We start from the raw sequence: 18703 nt of genomic DNA, 5'->3' as shown, positions 1-18703 counted from the left end.
ACTTTAATACTTAATGCACCATATTCCCTTTCGCAAGTTTACCTTCTTTTTGTAAACATAGATTTTATTATCCCAGTACACATTATTACTCTTTCCTCCTTTTGTTGTGTGTCAGACTCTTATGAATTCACTGTTTTATATTGTTGCACTGCGTATATTTGTGTACGAGAAGATTTAGCTACTTTTAACTTTTGTGCAATAAAATTTAAATTTTAACTAGTTAACCTTAATATAAGGAAATTAGTATTAATATATTTCCTTAATTTAGCATGTGTCATCAGTTTAAAATTATGACTTTTTCCCAATTGTTTAAAGTTTCTACAGTATACTTTTGTCTCAAAATACACTATTAATAACTTTAATTTTTTTTTTGAATTAATAAATTGTTTATACAATTTCTTATTTCCTTTCTCTTTTAGCCATTTTTTAAAATTGGATCATTTCTTTTGAAAGAAGTTTTTTATATCATCCTTTAAGAAGTTTCAACAGAAAGAATGTTATTTCTAAATTCATTCCATTCCTCAATCATCAAAATTTTTTTAAGAAATAGATATTTTTTTCTCCACCCTCCCACATGCTTATTAATTTTAATTTGTATATATTTCTGCAGATATATTTTATATGATTTCAGTTGATTTTGAATTTACACCCATGTGACTAGAGATTGATTATTATGCATTATAATTCTTGATTATTATGCATTATAATTCAATTCATAATATATATTCTGTTATATATATATTCATTATATTATATATTCTGTTTAGTTTCTTTTATTCTGTTGTGCCTTTATTTTACAATTAGTTTGAATTATTTGTTGATAATGGTTTATACTATTATATTAATTCCTTAAAGTTTTTCAAGTGCAATTTTTTATTCTTTATATACATATTGATTTTTTACTTATTCTTTATATTTACATTGATTATAGTTGATTAAAATTCTGGAGGGAATCTATGCTTTGTTTAAAAATGTTCAAAATTGAAGCTAAGAAAAGGATCACAACACATGTGTTCTTATATGACACATGTGTGGCACTCAAAGGCTTTCTGTGTGACAAATATCCCTGCCCCATCTTGGAACAAACAATTAGAATTTTTATCAATTTTAATTCTATTTTAAATTCTATTTCAATTCAATTTTTTTAATGAAAACTCTCTAATTGAAATAGTTTTTTCTTATTCATTCTCAAAGAAAAAGGTACCAAATGCCAGGTAAAAAGTACCTCTTCCATGATTGTCATTTTTTTCTTAATAACTGTGCATAAAAATAAAAATAGTCATCGGTAAAAGTATAATAGTTATTACATTTATATAGTTTTAAAAATAGTTGGATCTGGGAACATGGAGTGCTCTGTGAGTTGGCAGATTTAACATGCACCAGTCATCGTTTACTACACGGGGAGTCTTTGGTCGGTGGGGATTGAACTCCCAACCTCTCGAACATGGCCCCAACACTCTACCAAACAGGCTATCCTGCCCCTCACCCCCTAAAAAAATCTAACAAAGGGATGAAAACAGATCAGAATAAATGCGTACAAACTAGTACATAATATGTTTTAGTTGCCCTTCTTTTGGACTAGTGACTTTATTTTTTCCCCAAATGTGTTTCTAGTTAATGGTCATATAATAAAATCGTGTGGAAAACTAGCTTTAGATTAATGTTATTCACATTTTAATATGCTTAAATGTTTGTCATTTCAATTTTTTTTAAAATCATTTAGTTGATCATTTGTTTCTGTAATGTCTGTATTTTATGAATTTGAGTTACAGATGTTTTTTTTTTAGAAAACAATACTATCCATCAGAATCATTCATCAAGTGTTATGTTTTAAATAAATATCTTTTATTCATGCAGGTAAAAACAGGGCCATTTTCAGAGCATTCTAACCAGCTATGGAATATAAGTGGAGTTCCAACATGGGACAAAGTCAATTCTGGTCTGATAAAAATGTACAAAAAAGAGGTATGTCAATTTTAGCATTAACTGTTTTTTTTTTTTTTTAAAGAACATGACCCTACTATTAAAATAATAAATATAAACAGCCATAAAATTAATATAATTATAAACGTTAACAGCTAATAAAGTTTTTTTAAAACTAAAAAGATAACGAAAAAAAAAAAGGTAAAATAGTTAAGTTCTTCTAATAGGTTCTAATTTGGAATAACAAAGTAATGAGCACGATTAAAAAATTAAGAGTTATCCATAAAATCCTTTTTCTTTTTATTGATATCTCTGAAGTATAGCGCAGAGGATAAGGATATTGTGAACGAGCTGGGTTATATTCTTCATTGTGGCTAGCGATGTTGCAACATCATGCCTTTGATCTCTAAAATGTTGCTTTATTTTCCTTGACCTTAGGCTGACAACTGGTTCTTGCAAGAGTGCTTGACTTTTCTTTATTTAATTGTTTTTAATCTTATAAGTTTCTTAATTTTATAATTTATATAAGTGTGATAAGTTTTTTCAGTCTTATAAGTTTTTTTTTAAGAAAAATGTTAATAGTTGAATAATTTAATTATTTATTCAGTCTTAAAAATTTAGACTTCACTAGAAGTTTCTATTTTTTTAAAAATACCAGGGTAACAATACTTTTCTTTGTTATAAATAAAATTTTAAGTAATTGTAATTTTTTTAATGATAAAATATTACAATTATAAATTAATTAGTTTCATTATTGCCTAAAAATCACTTTTTTGTAATTACTAGCTTGTTTTGTAATTACTAGCTTTTTTGTACTTATTAATTACTTTTTTGAGTTACTGTTACTTATGAATTAATGTTTTTATTGTTTACTAATTGAACTGTAGGGTTATATTTCAGACTGTCTGTTTCAAACATTGAATAAAAACTAAGGACAGAATTTAAGTAAAGCATTTTTTTTCTTTTTAAAATGTATATTTTGCATTTGAAAATAGATAAAATAATGGTTTCAGTACAGAAAACGATGTTTCTCTTTTTTTCCCTTAATGCACTCGTGCTTTTAAGAACAATGCCTAGCGGGAAAAAAATACACTATAAATTTAGCTAAAATTTTGTTGAATATGAAGTTTTAAGGATTGATACTAGTAAAAAAAAAATTTTATTCGCCAGATGAATGCCTTTTAATATAAAAAAAAATATTGATAGTGTCAAAACAAAGGTAGTGATATTATTGAAACAAACTTTTAGATATTTATATAATAGAATATTTATTTTTTGTGTATTATGTGCTCTATTTTTATATTTTATTTATGAACTTACTGAACTGTTTATACATCCAAATAAATAATAATATTCTAATGCTTTTTTTAAAACTTAATTTCTTTATTATTTTTGTAGGTACTAGGAAAATTTCCAGTTATCCAGCATGTTTTATTTGGAAATATTCTTCCAATTAAAAAAGATGAACTTATAAAATGAACTCATCTAACTGATGCTGTATTTTTCTGTTTTAAATGGATGTAAATAATTCTAATTTATGAATTTTATTATAAGTATTGAAATGCAATTGTATGAATCTTATATTTGTGGCACTATTTATTACTAAACTTTGTACTGTCTTCCATGAATTATATCTCATTATGCCAGTTAAATAGTTTGTTTTTTTTTAAGAATTAATTTCATTTCTCATATTATTTTATTTGCATCTTTTGAATTGTCTTATATAATTTGTAATTATGTTAGTTTAAATAAAATTGACTGCAAGTTATTCATCCAATTTATTATCCACCACTAAAAGGTGTTTCACAGGCATTTCTTTGTCTTTCATTATTTCTCACATCACTGTTCAGCCTGTATCTTTTAAAATCTACCTTCTATTATATTGTAATTATATTAACTTAAATAAAATTGGCTGCAAATTTGTCCAACCAATTTATTTACATTTTTACAGGGTGTTAAAACATAACTTGAATGCAGCTATTCTAATTATCCTGGCCTAATATTGTTTCAAATGATGAATTCTTCAAAAATCTATGTGCATGTTCTAAGTTTATGAACAGTAATACACAACTTAACAGTTAAAACCTAACTTAAATGCAGCTATTCTTAATATCCTGGTCTAATATTGTTTTAAATGATGAATTCTTCAAAAATCTTTGTGCATGTTCTAAGTTTATGAACAGTAATACACAACTTAACAGTTAAAACATAACTTAAATGCAGCTATTCTTAATATCCTGGTCTGATATTGTTTCAAATGATGAATTCTTCAAAAATCTATGTGCATGTTCTAAGTTTATGAACAGTAAATTTCATCTTGTAAATCCAAAATTTCTTTGATTTGTTCTGTATGTTCATCATAACATGTTGCAAAAACATTTATGGAACGTTTTTTCTGGAATGTCTTGAGCCACAGCAAACTGCATTCACATTGGAGAGGATTTCCTAGAAATTTAAATAAAACCCATTAGAAAATAAGCTAGACACAGTGTGAAAAGATAAATTTATTTTTTTAACAGTGGATCGGAAGAGTTAACCCTTTACTAATTGGTTAATTTTCAAGAAAAAGGTCAGAAAATTATATAAAAATATGTATATGAACACTATATATATATATATATATTCATTTTTAATTTGATTTTAGCTTGAAATTTTAAAAAATTAAATTTTTGGGAAAACCCAACATGTGCTATAACTTAATATTGGTATTCCAGAAAGCAAGGAAAATTTTAAAAATATGTGTTTTAAACATTAAAAAAGAATTTTATTAAACTTATGTATAATATAAATAAAGATTAGTAATTTTTTCTTGTGTGATAAATTTCAACATCACAATCTGGACATACCGAGTTTCCTTCCTAAAAACCTTAAAAATATCCTGGTTCTCCCATCTGATGTGTGAAATGAGAAATAAAATGTTTTCTGGCCAAAAGAAGTGAATTAGTTTTATTCTTATTGGCATGTTAGTACTGAAAACTCCAGCCCGTCAATATCATGGGAGCGAGAAATAGAGGGCAAAGTCTCCTGTCATTTTCACGGAGCGAGAAGGAAGGGATTAAGTAGCATTCCTATATCTATTAATTTGTCAGGAGGTTTTTTCGCTTTAGATTTTATTGGGTTGTATGAATTAGCCCTCTAACCTTTTTTGTAGAGGTTGTCATCTTGAAGAAGAAACTTTACGATATATACTTTATGATTATGAGGTCTATTCTGCTCAAAGATTTGAGCATTTAGGGCAACACTGTATTTAGGCCTGAGAACTGCAAGATGTTCTTGATAGTTGTTTGCTGAATTTCATTTCAGCCGTAAAGCTTTCTAGTTAATCATGATTTATGGTTTGGGTACAATAGACCTGTGGTCGATGCACCCTTTTCTTTAGAGCTGCCCAACCTCTATCTATTTATGAATTAGCCCTTTAACTCTCTCACTATTCTGGCAAGTATTTCCTTGCATAGTTAACTATTTAGAACAGGAATGGAGAAAAACCAGTTATCTGTTCATGAAATCAGTTATCAGTTCATCAAATTCTGAAAAAGCCTAATTTATTGAATCATTAATTTATAAAAAAAAATGTCATTTTTCTCATACTGAGTTTTAAAAAAAAATTATTTAACAGTCATAGCTTTTAAGTTTGGAAACTCATTTTAATTTCACAATAAAACAGAGTGCGCAGCATTTTTAAAAAGTGCTTAAAGGTACTTATTTTCATTTTTTAAAAGCCCTTAAAGGTGGTTTTTTCATTGGGTGTTTTTAAAAAGTGCTTAATTTTCCTCTTTTTCAAAATGAAATTTTTCCTTTACCATGTTCATTTTCACTTCGAATTATGCAAAAAGACACAGATCACATTGTTCCTATTCAATGTTTTCACAATGAATTCAACCCCAATCTGTTTCGGCGTATTGTCAGTCCGTAGTATATGAAAATGCCATTCATTTTACATGATTCAAAATTTAATAATTTTTGACAATCGTAAAAAACAATACCAAAAGTTTTTTTCTTTTTTGACATGATGGTTAAAACAAGATAAAAACGTCAATTGTAAAAAACTTTCCAACCATATCTAATTATGATATTTTTTTAAAGTGCTTAAAAATATTTTTTGAGTGCTTGAAAAGTTCTTAAAAGGTGCTTATTTTTTTGGGGAATAATTTTGCTACGCACCCTGTAAAAGGAATGTTCTTAAAGCTTTAGTTTTAAGTGATTGTCATACATAAACAAATCATAATACGAGACAAAAATAAATTAATTTTCCAATGCAATATAATATTCTTTAATGTCTATGTATAATATTTTGATTTATGTTTTGTGATTTAGTAGTACATCATTATTCTGCAAAATGTATGAAGCTTCAGATAAGTTATATTAAAATACATATACATTGTTATGTTGAAATACATAAAAGATGTATTTTAACAAATTACAAAATATAAATCTCACCCTACATGATCACTGATTTCTAAAGTAATATAAATTATAAGAAAATATCATTTGCATGTAATAAAAAACTGATTAAAAATGCTTGATTAGTTTTTGTATGTCAAACAAAATGTTAATGATATTTTCAATTAAGCATCAAATCAGGATCCACAGTAAATAACATTCTATTATACTATTTATTATTAATAATGATTTTATAGCATTTGAAACTCTTGATTATTCTTATAACACAATTTTTTAATCCAATGACTTAGGAAGATATTTTCATTTAAAGTCGAATTCAAAAAAATCACTATAAATGATGTTATTTTATTTGCATGATAACAATAATGAATATACATGATTCAAAATTATCTCTTTATTTTCTGCTTTTCAAGATACAGTTTTTAAACCCAAATATCTCATCTTTATTAATTTTAACAGTTTTCATAAGTTCGAAAAATTTCAAAGAATCAAATTAAAATGAAAAAAAGCGTATTTGATGAAAATTAATATTTTTGTGCAGTTTACAGGAATTTATTTCTATGAATTAAGTGTGTGGAATATTTTTTTAATAGAATTTCAGCGTTTTTATATATATTTATTTTATATAAATATATATATTTTTTTAAAATAAAAGATACATACTTTCTGCCAACAGATGATTCAGATGACTTTGTAAAGGTGTAAACAAGGATTCATCTAATGTAGAAAATTGGTTCCCGTTTAACATTAATACTTGTAACTTCGGCATGCCGCCAAAAAAATTTGGTTCCAAGTTTTCAATTTGCGTATTTCTATGAGAAAAAGAAAATATTATTAAACATAGGTTAATATTATCAATAAAGGAATTGAGATTAAATTTTTACTCTTGATTTATTGAGAAAAAAAAAGAGAAGAGTCAGTCATAAACATTACCCTTGATAGTGAATTTAACATGGTTTATTTAGGTAACTGTTTATAAAAATTACGAATTCCTGTGTTTTAAAAGTATTGGTCGCAGACCCCCAATAATTTAAGTCAATCATTCACTAAGCATACCAATTGAGAGTAATTGAATAAACCCAAAACATGCGGTTTTTGGAAATTACTTAATTTTTCAAAATCATACGAACCACATATTTGAATAACCCCACAAAAATTATTCTACAAAGTTGTAAATGATGTAGAAAATTTCTCTAGGTATTATCTAAAATTCAATAAATTGTCATTAAGGTTTCCCTTCCTTAAGAGAAAGAATATTTTACCTCCACCACCTACAGAAAATTATAAGTACAGAATTTACTTATTTATTTTGTAAGTAATTAATATTTTTGTTTCATTTTATTCAGTGAAATGTGTTATATTGAACTGAGTTAACAAAATTAAGATTTTAATGTTGTAAATATATTTAAAAAAACTTTAAACTTAAACGTTTTTCAAAATTTTATTCATGAAAATATTTGCAACCTTGAAAATTAAAAAAAAAAAAAAATTTAAATAAGATCAATCAAGCCTGTTTCACTGAATAAAATAAAACAAAAATTATTCACAAATATTAATTAGCCACTGATAAAAATAAAAGGAAATTACGGACATATAATTCTCTGTCAGTCAACATGAAGGAAGCTAATTCTATTTTCTGTTTGCAGGAAACCCTTAATGGCATTTTATTGAATTTTAGAAAACCTGCATTATATATAAAGATCAGAAATTCATTTATGATCTATTCAAACCTATAACTTAATCTTTGGGCTATTAATAATATATTTTAGTTCCAGTGTTTGTGTTAGCAGTAAATCCATTACTGTCACAAATTCATTCTTTCACACGAAATTTTCAAACCCTTGAGACAGAGCTGCGATGACTCAGGGGATAAAGCGTTCGCCTTTCAATGAGGCGAACCGGGTTTGAATCCCAGTCGATACGAATTCCGCATCCGGCTTGCACCGACCACAGTGCTGACGTGAAATATCCTCAGTGGTAGATGGATCAAGGGTTAGAGTCCCTTTGCCGTCAGGCTAACCGTGGGAGGTTCTCGTGATCTTCCTATCCATGTAAAGCAAATGCGGGTTAGCTCCATCAAAAAGTCCTCCACGAAGGCAAATTTCTCCCAAAAATCAATCCCTTGTCTTCTGGATTGCGTTCAAAACTACGGAGTAGTCGTAAACCCATAAAAACTGGGTCGGCTGTTCAATAACAGTTATATATATATATAAAAACCTTGAGATCCGCGTCTTAGTTTTAATTTTTCTAAAATTAAGTAAATTAAATTATCTACAATGAGACTGAAATATCCTGACAGAAACTTTTTACCGAAACATTTTCTATTATTTTTGCCGTTAAGTATACTTTCATATATAAAGTATACTTTCTTATATAAAACAAAATTAGGCTAAAAGTAAAGAGCATGGTTGAAAATATTTCATAGGGTAAAAATTTGCCTCCTTAAAGCATAACATAATATAAAACTTTTTATCTCCCATGGATTTGTGACTCAACAGTTAAGCTACTATGTATTTTACCCTATCTCCAGACTTTCTTAAACGAATTAAAAAAATTTAGCGCAGAATTCTAAAGTTTGTTTAACCAAAGATAATTCAATGTGAGAAATAATTTTTAATAATTATTTAAAAATCTGAATCTTCTAAATTTTGTTTACAAAAATTAAAAGACTAACGCTGTTGTAATCCATATTTATTTTTCGTAATTCGTAATAATTTCTTTGTGTTATGTTATTTTAATGCAAGTCATCATCATTATTATTATTATTTTTTTACATTATTAGAGATCTGGCTTGAAATATCTTCAGGGAAAGAAAGATCATGGAATCAAAAATGCTCAAAATATGCAAACGATTTTATTTTAAACTAAGGCTCCTATTTTAAACAAGTTTTAGTGATGACGCATTTGAAAATTAATTGATGCCACGAACTATAATACTTCATATGCATGTACCTTTATGATTGATTAATGAATAATATTAAAATTAATACTTTTGAAAAATTTAAGCAAAATATTTTTTTTTTAAAGAAATGAGATCTTTGATCTGGCAACATTAATTTTGTCTGCATTTATGCTTTAAAAAATGTCTGATGAAGAATGAAAACTGTTTAGAACATTTTTTTATTTAAAATGTTAATAAATAGTTTTATTTTAAATCCTAGAAATAGTAAATGAATATATTACATAAATGTCGAATGTGAAAGATTTTACGTAAGTGTTTTATAATTTTATTTTTTGTTTTAATTTATTAATTATCCATTTTATTTCTTATTTTGCAGTCGATTTTTTTCAGTTATAAAAAAGAATTAAAATATAATCTTACGTTATTGAAAATATTAATTAAAATAACCTTAGTCAACGTTAGGGAAGATAATTTTGCACTCAGCTTCCAAAATATTAGTCAATAACAATTTAAAAAACTTATTGTGTTAAAAAATGCTGTTTTTTTCATCCTAAAATTATCTTGTTCTAGTAAACTAAGTTTATTAAAAGATTTTTGTTACAAATAATTATGTTTGGGAACAACAGCGTTTAGCAATATTATTTAATTCTTTCTTGTATCAATAATTGGATATTAAGTTAAATGTGGTTAGTTAAAAGTCCTAAGTTATATCAATTTTCTTAAATAAAAAAATGTGCACATTTTGTAATACGACCAGTTCTTTGTTTTTTGTGATGTTATATTCAGAATTCATTACCACAGTAAAGGTCCTGTATAACGACAATTTACAACAGCCGATGAGATTGTCATTATACAGCACTTATCGTTATAAGCAGAGGTACATATTTAGTGTTAGAATAACAATAAAAAAGACTTGAGTTTAATAATGTGCAATAGCTTTTAAAGTCATTAAGTACACTGAATGTTTGTTTCAACTGTAAGCTGTAAAGAAGGGAAATAAGGGGGTCAACAAAAGGCACATCCTTTTGAAATGTTTAATAGAATTTCTAAAAAGAGCAGATGTTCATTTCTTTTCAAGGAGGAAGATAACTTGGCCGGTGATCGCTTATTTAGGTTTGCATAAGGATTAGCATTAGGTTTGCATTTTAAACATAAAGGGCTAAAATGCAAGGTGAAAATTTGCTTCAAAATAAATTGTCGAAATATCAGAAGACTAGCAATTTAACTATCTACACATATAGAAGCTTTTAACGCTAATATTAACATCTTACTGAGGTCAAACCTTCCGACTTTAGGTGGAATAACCTATACAGCAATAATTAAATTATTAAAACCTATACAGCAATAATTAAATTTTTAAATGTTACAAACAACAGTTGCGTTTAAAGAAATATCAAACATTTATTTATTGATGTGAAATGATAATTATGAACTGAAATTTTTAAATGAACTTTGTTTTTAGTAAGCAGAACTCTCTAAAGAAAATCTTATTATTAGCTTTTTTTTTCTTGATCTTTTCAGCATTTTTTGGATTCTTTTTCTTCAAATTTTCAAGTTTTGTGCTTTTTCTTGATACCTTCCTCAACAGAGATTGGTAAAGTTTTTGCTGATATGAGGTGTTAAACCGCTGTTATTAAGTATTTTATTTTATTTTATAACCGTCTTTGAACAGCCAACTTAATTTTTGGGTTGACGACTGCTAATGTTCAACTGAGTAGTCCTGTATTTTTGAACCCTATCGAGAAGAAAAGGGAACTCCTGTATCAAGTATTGGGAGAAGTTTGCCTCCGTGGAGGATTCTTGATGGAGCTAAACAGCATTCGTGTTACATGAAGAGGAAGACTACGAAAACCTCCCATGGTTAGCTTGATCGCAAGGAGACTTTAACCCATGATCATTCTACCTCTTAGGATATTTTACGTCAGCACTGAGGTCGGTGCAAGCCGGATGCGCAATTCGTATCGACCAGCCATCGCTGGGATTCAAACCCGGTTCCCCTCATCGGAGGGCGAACTCTCTATCCCCTGAGTCATTGCGTCTCCTTATTATGTATTTTGTAATAAATAAATTAAATAAAATAAAAATTAAAAACGCATGTAAATAGAAAGTAAAAACTTTCCTAAAAGTTATTGATTTAATCTGATAATTTTATTTCGAAAATAAGTTCGCAAATTCTGCGTAATGTTGACGGCTATCTCTGATCACGAATAATATATAAAATTAAAAGTTAAGATAAAATAATTTTTCAGAAAAAAGTCGTAAAATAATTGAACATAAAAGGATAACGAAAACTGTTTCAAATGATGAAGAATCTAAATTTGACAAGTGTTTGAAGGAGCTTTCAGAATATCACCAAATTTGCACAAAAAAAGTGCAGGCTTTTAAAATATCATACAATATTTCATCTGATTGTGTGTGTGAGAGAGAAAATCAGATATTACGGAAAAACATGATGAATTAGTAATGGGAAATGTACTCTTTGGTTGTGAATAAAAGATATGATTAAATAATTAAAGAAGGATATCTTTTGATCAGCTAAAGTAAACATTTTCGTTAATCATTTCTGCTTGATGGTATGCGCATAAATAATTCATAAAGTTCACTTTTAAAATAACATTAATAAAATGTTTCAACAATTTAAGAAAAATTACATTATTTTCTTAAAATGAAAATCAGTTTTGCGTCAAATTTGTTAACAATTAAAACTGGTTATCATATATACGTGGAGGTAGGCGATATCTGATATATTTATTTTTGTCGATAAAATAGTATATGAGCAATGCTTACGTCAAAAATGCGCAATGCTTTAAAGTAATAAATTCCTAATAGATAACATTGATTATTACTATTTTTAAAATACAAGTTCAGTTTGAAAAAGAATCAAATTCAATTGTATTAACATTTGATTGATCTGGCACTTTTATAAAAATTGTATTAACAAGTGTATAAGCATAAAGATAGTTGCTATTTGCTTATTTTAACTAGTGATCGTGAAAGGGGTCAAAAATCTTACATTTTTTTTTTAAATATTTATGAAACGGAATAACCTTCATACTTTCGAACTGCATCAATGTGGCTTTTGAGTTCCCTTTTTTTTAGTAATTTATATTATTTTCTAATTATTCTTGACATTCTCATCTCCTTTTCGTGTTTGTGCAAGCACCAAATTTTTTTATTTATTTTAAAACAAGGAACATTAAATTCTGGTTGGAAAATAATTCATGTAACTAATTTTCATATGAAAATGCTAACTACACGCATAAAATGCGATTTTCTTTCACCGATTCGATTTTGAATTTTTTTAAAACCATTATTAAAGTTATTATTTGATAATACTGATTGTAATCGTATGTTGAATTATTTTTTTTATATTCATTGAACACTAACGTTGCTTTTTTGCTGTTGGATTTAACTTAATTATATTTTTACCACATTGTAAAGTTTTTAAGGAGCTTCATGTAATTATTTATTAAATTAATACATGAAATTTAACAACAACATAGCGATAACTCACATTTATTCAAAATAGGACGTTTTTTGATCAAACCGTTCTTTAGTATTGTTTCCATTTAGATAGTTTACAAGTTTCCGAAATTTCCCCAAATAATTACATTGTAAACGAGAACATCTTATTGTCTGCACAAAATTCGTGATATTTAACTCTGTTATCGTTCTCTTTAACAATCTTCTTCGAAAAAGTTCTCTTAAGGGGAGTCGATAGTGCTAATCATCATTAATGCTAAAACTGACCTTCTTCGATGAAACTTTTCTAAGAAACTACTGATGATATTGATTGGAAGTTTTTTGGAGATATTTGAAATTATAGCAGTTGTATGTTGTGATAATGTTTTAGCGTTAATAGGAATACTTTTTGAGTTATAAAAGATTTTTCCTCAAAAATGGTGAAACTCTTTAAACAATTAAAAGTTCTCAGTTCATAATTTTTTTTAAAGAATTTCTGCCAAAGACATGTATTAACAGTTATCACAGTATAAACAGGTATATGTAAATATTCAGTGATAAGAAAACTGAAGCAATATCTTCTTTAGATGCTGAGAAAAGGTACATCGAAAAAGATCAGTTTTCGGTATATGGCTTACTGACTCCCCTTAAGCAATTTAAAAATGTGGCTTATCATTAGATTCTCCGAAGCCTTTAATATTCATATATTTTTGTTTGACAATCTCATATCTTAAATCTTCTTCTCAGAATAGTTTACGTGAGCTCCAAAAACATTTCGACTTTAAAACAAGCAAAATATTAAGTTAAAAGGGCAAAACATTGCACGTGACTAATTTTAATGTTTTAATGCTAATTGTGTTGGTAAAAATGTGAATTTATTGTGCATACATTTCAAAAAGCTGTAAGTCAATTTTTTATTTTATTATTTTGAGATAGCAGACCAAAATCTTGAGTTTAATTATTTTAATATTTAAACCTTAACGTGATGTTTTTGCTGCAACATATTTATTTAAAAAAATTATTAATTAATATAATAAAAAACTCATTTATAATTATATGTAGTTATCTCAAATAAAAAGATTGCACAATTAACAATTTCAAGCTTTCCAAGTACGTGTGTTATTAATGGTGAGAAAATAAAATAGGCAGTAACTGAGTTAACGAATTTTATTATAAAATTTAAAACGCTTGAGGATTTTAAGCCTATAAAATGCGCATGACTTTAAGGAATAAATATCTTTAAGGGATTAAGTTTGAACATAAATTAAATCTTATAATTTTTAGTTATTAAAAAAAAATCGCAGGACAAAACAAATTTTCTTCTCAAACTATAAAATATGTATAATTTTCTTCGCCTCATTTTGTCTGCAAGGCAGATTTACCAAAGATTTTAAAAACATTGTCAGACGGTGGTTATAAGATTAGTCAAAACCTGATACAAAATTCTTAACACTTATAAAATTGTTTTTTTGACTCTTAAATGTCGGTCAAGATAAAAACAATATTGTAATCTGCTTTTTTTTTATCTATCTGATTATAGATAAAAAGAATATCGTGTTACGAACTTTAAATTTTAAAATGCGTGTCTCGCAATGAGCTTAATGAGTGGAGCTTTTATGATACCTACAGGAGCAATGAGATACCATTATTTAAAAGTTATTATAATACAAAAATTGAGAAGCATATCTCAAATATGCCATGGATTCATTGATTTAGCTTCGGAAATGGTTATTATTATAATAATTATTGTTTTTTTTTTTTTTTTTTTTAGCGTATTGAAAAATTTACACGAATCCTCTAGAACAGCGGCTCCCGATTTTTTTTCTTCCGATTTTTCTGGGGAACTCTAATGGATTGACCTTATTTTAGCGGAATCCCATCATTATCAAAAAAGTTCATCAGGCACTGTAAGCAAATGAACAAAAATCTTCTTCTTTCATGACACTTCAGCCCGCAGTGAGCTTTGGTTTGCAAAACAATGTTTCAAACCTTTCTGTTCTTAGCTTTGGACTTGCATTTGTTAATTTTCGTCATGGTTAGATCTTTGGTTTAATTTTTTTTTCGTCATATAACCTCTGGGTTTTAAGTTCACTGGTTTTAATTTAAGATTTTTCTCAGACCCAGATTTTCCTTCATTTTTTTTTTGTATATCCCAGCCAATGGCATGGCTGGATCTGAATGAAAGCCAATGGATTGAACAATGCTTTTTGTTCCTGGTTAAGTTCAATATTGTTTTTGATTCTCAGCTGTGAGTTGTTTATTTGAATGGGCCCAAAAAAATTTTCTTAAAAATTTCCTTTTAAATATTAGTAAGTTATTTTCATCTTTATTTTTCAATTATTAAAAAGAATAAGTCTAATAATTATTTTGAAAGCATTTAATGTAACAAAAATAAAATTAAAAATTCTCTTAATAGCAGACTTAAAATTGTGAATTATAACAGACAGTTGATCCTACAAATCTGGAGGAGCAGCTAGTCTGGTTCGAAATTTGTTTTAAGAGCATAATGAATAAAATTATTTAAATAACTTTCGTTAAAATAAAAATAAAGGACGTTTATAAACGTTGACTTGTTATAAGCGTTGACAATGGTTATTGAGGACGTATAATTCTCCATTGTTGAATTTAATTATTTTATTGTGAATTAAAAAGTTCGATGGGAAATGCACACATAATTTTTTCATAAATTCATATCCTTTACTTTATTCTTATAAGAATTCTTTTTTAATTTTTTGCGTTCCTTTTTATTATATAATCGAATATTAAACAATTAATTTATTACTGATAGATTATAATTCTAATTAAATGTCCCAAAAGCGACCGAACTCTCGAAAACTACGGAATACTAGGGTTCCAAGAAACACGTTTAGGGTAGAATAGCTTTATTTCATTATTTAGTTCAATTCATTATTCCACTTTGAACTCAACATTTTTTGTCAACAGATTGTAAATAAATGGGTTTCCTTATTGGTTATTTACAGAACACTGGCAGTCCGCGAAAGAGTTCCGAATAGTCGGTATTAAAATAATTCATTTGCACCATTGTTGAAAATATTAAAAAATTATTTGTTAGGGGGAAAAACTGAAGAAAAAATAAAATGCAATGAATTTTTTTATCATAATTATTTCAGAATCGCAAAGCATGGGAGGATGCGATCTTTTTAGTTAAAACATGGAATCCCTACACTTATTAAGGACAAATAGTTAACAAGTTTACGTAAACATTGGAAAGACATGCATAGTATCTTTTATCTATCCTCTCAAGTAATTTTTTTCTTAAAAAAAATAATTCTTTAATGTTTATTTAATCATTACATTTTGTGAAAAGTATGGAGTTTTTCCGTATTTACTGCTTTTTTCAAATGACTAAAATTAGGTGGTGAAAACTTACCATCAAAGTATTCTTTATCCGAAAAATTTTTTAAAACAAAAAATATCTAATCTCCCCTTAAAAATACCTGGTGCTTTTTAGTGGTTTGAAAAGTATTATTATGATCTTGTCGTAACTCATTTTTGCAATAAAAGGTTGCCGTATTTCAGAAATATTTTTTTAACCTTCGTATCTCTAAAAGTGAAAAAGTGATTGCTTAATTTAAAATGATGATAGTTACCTTAAAATTTTTAGAAGAACCTATTTTCATTGACTTAGTAAATGCATTATTTACATTACCAAGATTCTAATTTGTTTATTCTTGAATTCAGATAAGTTTTCAGAACTAGAATGGAAATCTAAACTTGGCGTTTACTGTGTTATTGAAAGTTTTAAGACTGTGAGAGAGCAGTATTAAGTTGAAGTAAAGCAGTTATAAAACAGGTTTGTAGGAATTGAGGGAATTAGAGAACTTACTAGAAGTCCAGTAAGTTTCATAGCTGGAAGTTTAGTAATAAAGTTCATAATACAGTGTAAACTTCTTGGTAGTTATTTTTCTAGTTTATTTATCATCTGAAGTTTGTATGAATGATGAAGGCGTTTGGCATGTAAGGTCAAAAAAGTTTTGAAATCTTCATTGAACAAAACGCTGTTGTTACAGATGTTAGGAGATCATGGCGGTGAACTGCTTTATTGGTCTGGAAGCGGGCTCATACATATGATCTTTGCCTATTAGAATTGTCCAATTATCTCTCTCCCTACTATATACATATATTTATCTATTAACAACACTATAGGTATTATTCATTTTGTTACGTTGTCTTTGATAATTTAAATAGTGTTTAAAAATTATACGCTAATAAAATTATACCTCTTATACGTTAAGTATTTATTCAGATTATTTTGTATTTTTATGGAACAAAGTTAGTTACGAAATAATTATATTTATTTTTTTATCTTTTCTGAAATGGCTGTAGAAATTTTAATTATAAACGGTGCTGTGCTGCCGCATACTGTCATGCTAATTATTGATGATTTGGACAGAGCTTGGATTTTTTTAGCAATAGCATGATATTCAAAATTTGGCTCGAAAGGTAAGTGAGGAAGTAATACAGCATGCATTGGAGCATTGGAATGAGTCTTTTATTTTATCTCACGGCAAAATATAGAATGGAAATAATTTTAATGCTTCTGCTGCCTACTATGCTGAAATGTCTAGAAGTTGTATTTATGGTGGTTTGTGTGATTTAATGCTGGACAGATCTTAAATTAATACAAAAATTCAATATATAGAGTACAGTAGCAATATCGTGGACATTATTGAAAAGTGTTAAAAATTTGAAATCAAAGTACTTGGTGCGGGCAACAACCTTGGGATACAGCTAGACGGTAAAAAAAATTTGTTAATATATTTTTTTAGACTGAGTAAGGTGTTAGGATTGGAAGAAGGGTTGAAGAATTAAAATATTTAACTGAGTTATGCTGTGCACTCGGATGGTTGCCATTATAGTTTATATGTTGTACTTAAAGGTGACCAAGCTGGTCGCTAAAGGTGGCTAGTAACTATGTAAGTGGTAAAAACGTTTTTCGAAAAAGAAATTTAAAAGCTCCCTAACCATATGAAATTGTTGGATTTTCATGGTGATTAAGGAAAAAAAATTTTTTTACGTGATGCATTATTTTTTTTTCTATGGTCCAAAAAATATTGTTGTACAATAATTAATTTTAAAAAATTAATAAATTTTAGAATTAATGCAAGTTTTAAGACTACATCACTTTACTAAGGCGAAATCAATTGCCCATAAGTAAAAAGTAATTTTACAAAAATATGAACACTGTAAAATAAATAAACTTACCCGAGTACGAATGTGTGCAGTTGATTCATTTCATTCGGCAAGGCATTTCTTGGAAAATGAGTTAGTGGCATATCAGTGATAAACACATACCTCAGATTGCTCAAGTGGCTCATGCAACCTGATTCAATTTTAGACGTACTCGTTTTTCTTAATTCAACGTATTCTATGCCGGCTGGAAGACTATCTCTAAAATCACGACCCAAATTCGAAAGTATGACGTCACTAATTTTTATGAATTTCAAGACACGAGCTCCTCTTAACTGCGGCCATAAGCTCTCTTGAAATCTAACCGATTCGAAGACAATTTCACTCAAATTGGGCCATTCTGTTGATCCAGACTTCATCAAACGTCTTACGTTACACTGGTTGAGCCGAAGTGAAGTTACACTGGACACCGTTGGTGGTAGCTCGTTGATGCTGAGTGAGCTAAGTTGAAGCTCCCACGGAACATCCGTTTGCAGCTCTGCCAAAGCTGCCATAACTCGGTAGCTGCCTGAGACACCAGAACATCGCACTTCGATGCCAGTTTTAGTTTCGCCACAAGCACAGGGTGAATCTTTATCCCAAGCTGGGCAAGATCCTTCCGTGATTGCAGCACAAGTCCAAAGAATGCAAATTATTAGAAATTTGCTCATTGAGAGAGTTTTTACAGTAGAATAAGCTTTAAGAAGATCTATTGCCATTTTTTGTTTCTATTTCAATTAATTAATACATTTGCGAATTATTGGAGGTCGAGAAAACGGCACGTCTTCTCACTTGGATTGTTATCGCTGGAAAGAACAACTGCGA

At 27.9% G+C, this 18703-nt stretch overlaps 2 protein-coding genes across 2 annotated transcripts in view; one reads left to right on the top strand and one right to left on the bottom strand.

Annotated features, from left to right (window-relative positions):
• The window catches only part of LOC107444524 (serine/threonine-protein phosphatase 2A activator), a 13226-nt gene extending 9535 nt beyond the window's left edge, over positions 1-3691 (top strand). Inside the window, exons 9-10 of the mRNA XM_043045240.3 lie at positions 1858-1965; positions 3322-3691. Of these exons, the coding sequence (XP_042901174.2) occupies positions 1858-1965; positions 3322-3402 (189 nt within the window). The 3' untranslated portion in view covers positions 3403-3691. The remainder of the gene's footprint in view (positions 1-1857; positions 1966-3321) is intronic.
• Positions 3689-18703, bottom strand: LOC110283198 (uncharacterized). Its single transcript, XM_043045238.3, has 3 exons — positions 17915-18703; positions 6988-7136; positions 3689-4368 (listed from the first exon to the last, which is right to left on the bottom strand). The coding sequence occupies exons 1-3, from the start codon at positions 18595-18597 to the stop codon at positions 4220-4222; spliced, it is 981 nt and encodes a 326-aa protein (XP_042901172.2). The 5' UTR covers positions 18598-18703; the 3' UTR covers positions 3689-4219.

The sequence above is a fragment of the Parasteatoda tepidariorum genome, chromosome 8, assembly GCF_982258835.1.
Source record: "Parasteatoda tepidariorum strain Cologne lab strain chromosome 8, Ptep-v5.0, whole genome shotgun sequence".
Lineage (NCBI taxonomy): Eukaryota > Metazoa > Arthropoda > Arachnida > Araneae > Theridiidae > Parasteatoda > Parasteatoda tepidariorum.
This window is presented reverse-complemented; position numbering and strand designations above follow the sequence as displayed.

What these genes read in the sequence shown, in the direction of transcription:
- LOC110283198 (XM_043045238.3), bottom strand. Translation starts at nt 18,597, where the DNA reads ATGGCAATAGATCTTCTTAAAGCTTATTCTACTGTAAAAACTCTCTCA. An exon ending in CTGCACACATTCGTACTCGG is followed by an intron (nt 7,137 to 17,914) that starts GTAAGTTTATTT and finishes TTTTTCTCATAG; the next exon opens with AAATACGCAAATTGAAAACT. An exon ending in GAATCATCTGTTGGCAGAAA is followed by an intron (nt 4,369 to 6,987) that starts GTATGTATCTTT and finishes TTAAATTTCTAG; the next exon opens with GAAATCCTCTCCAATGTGAA.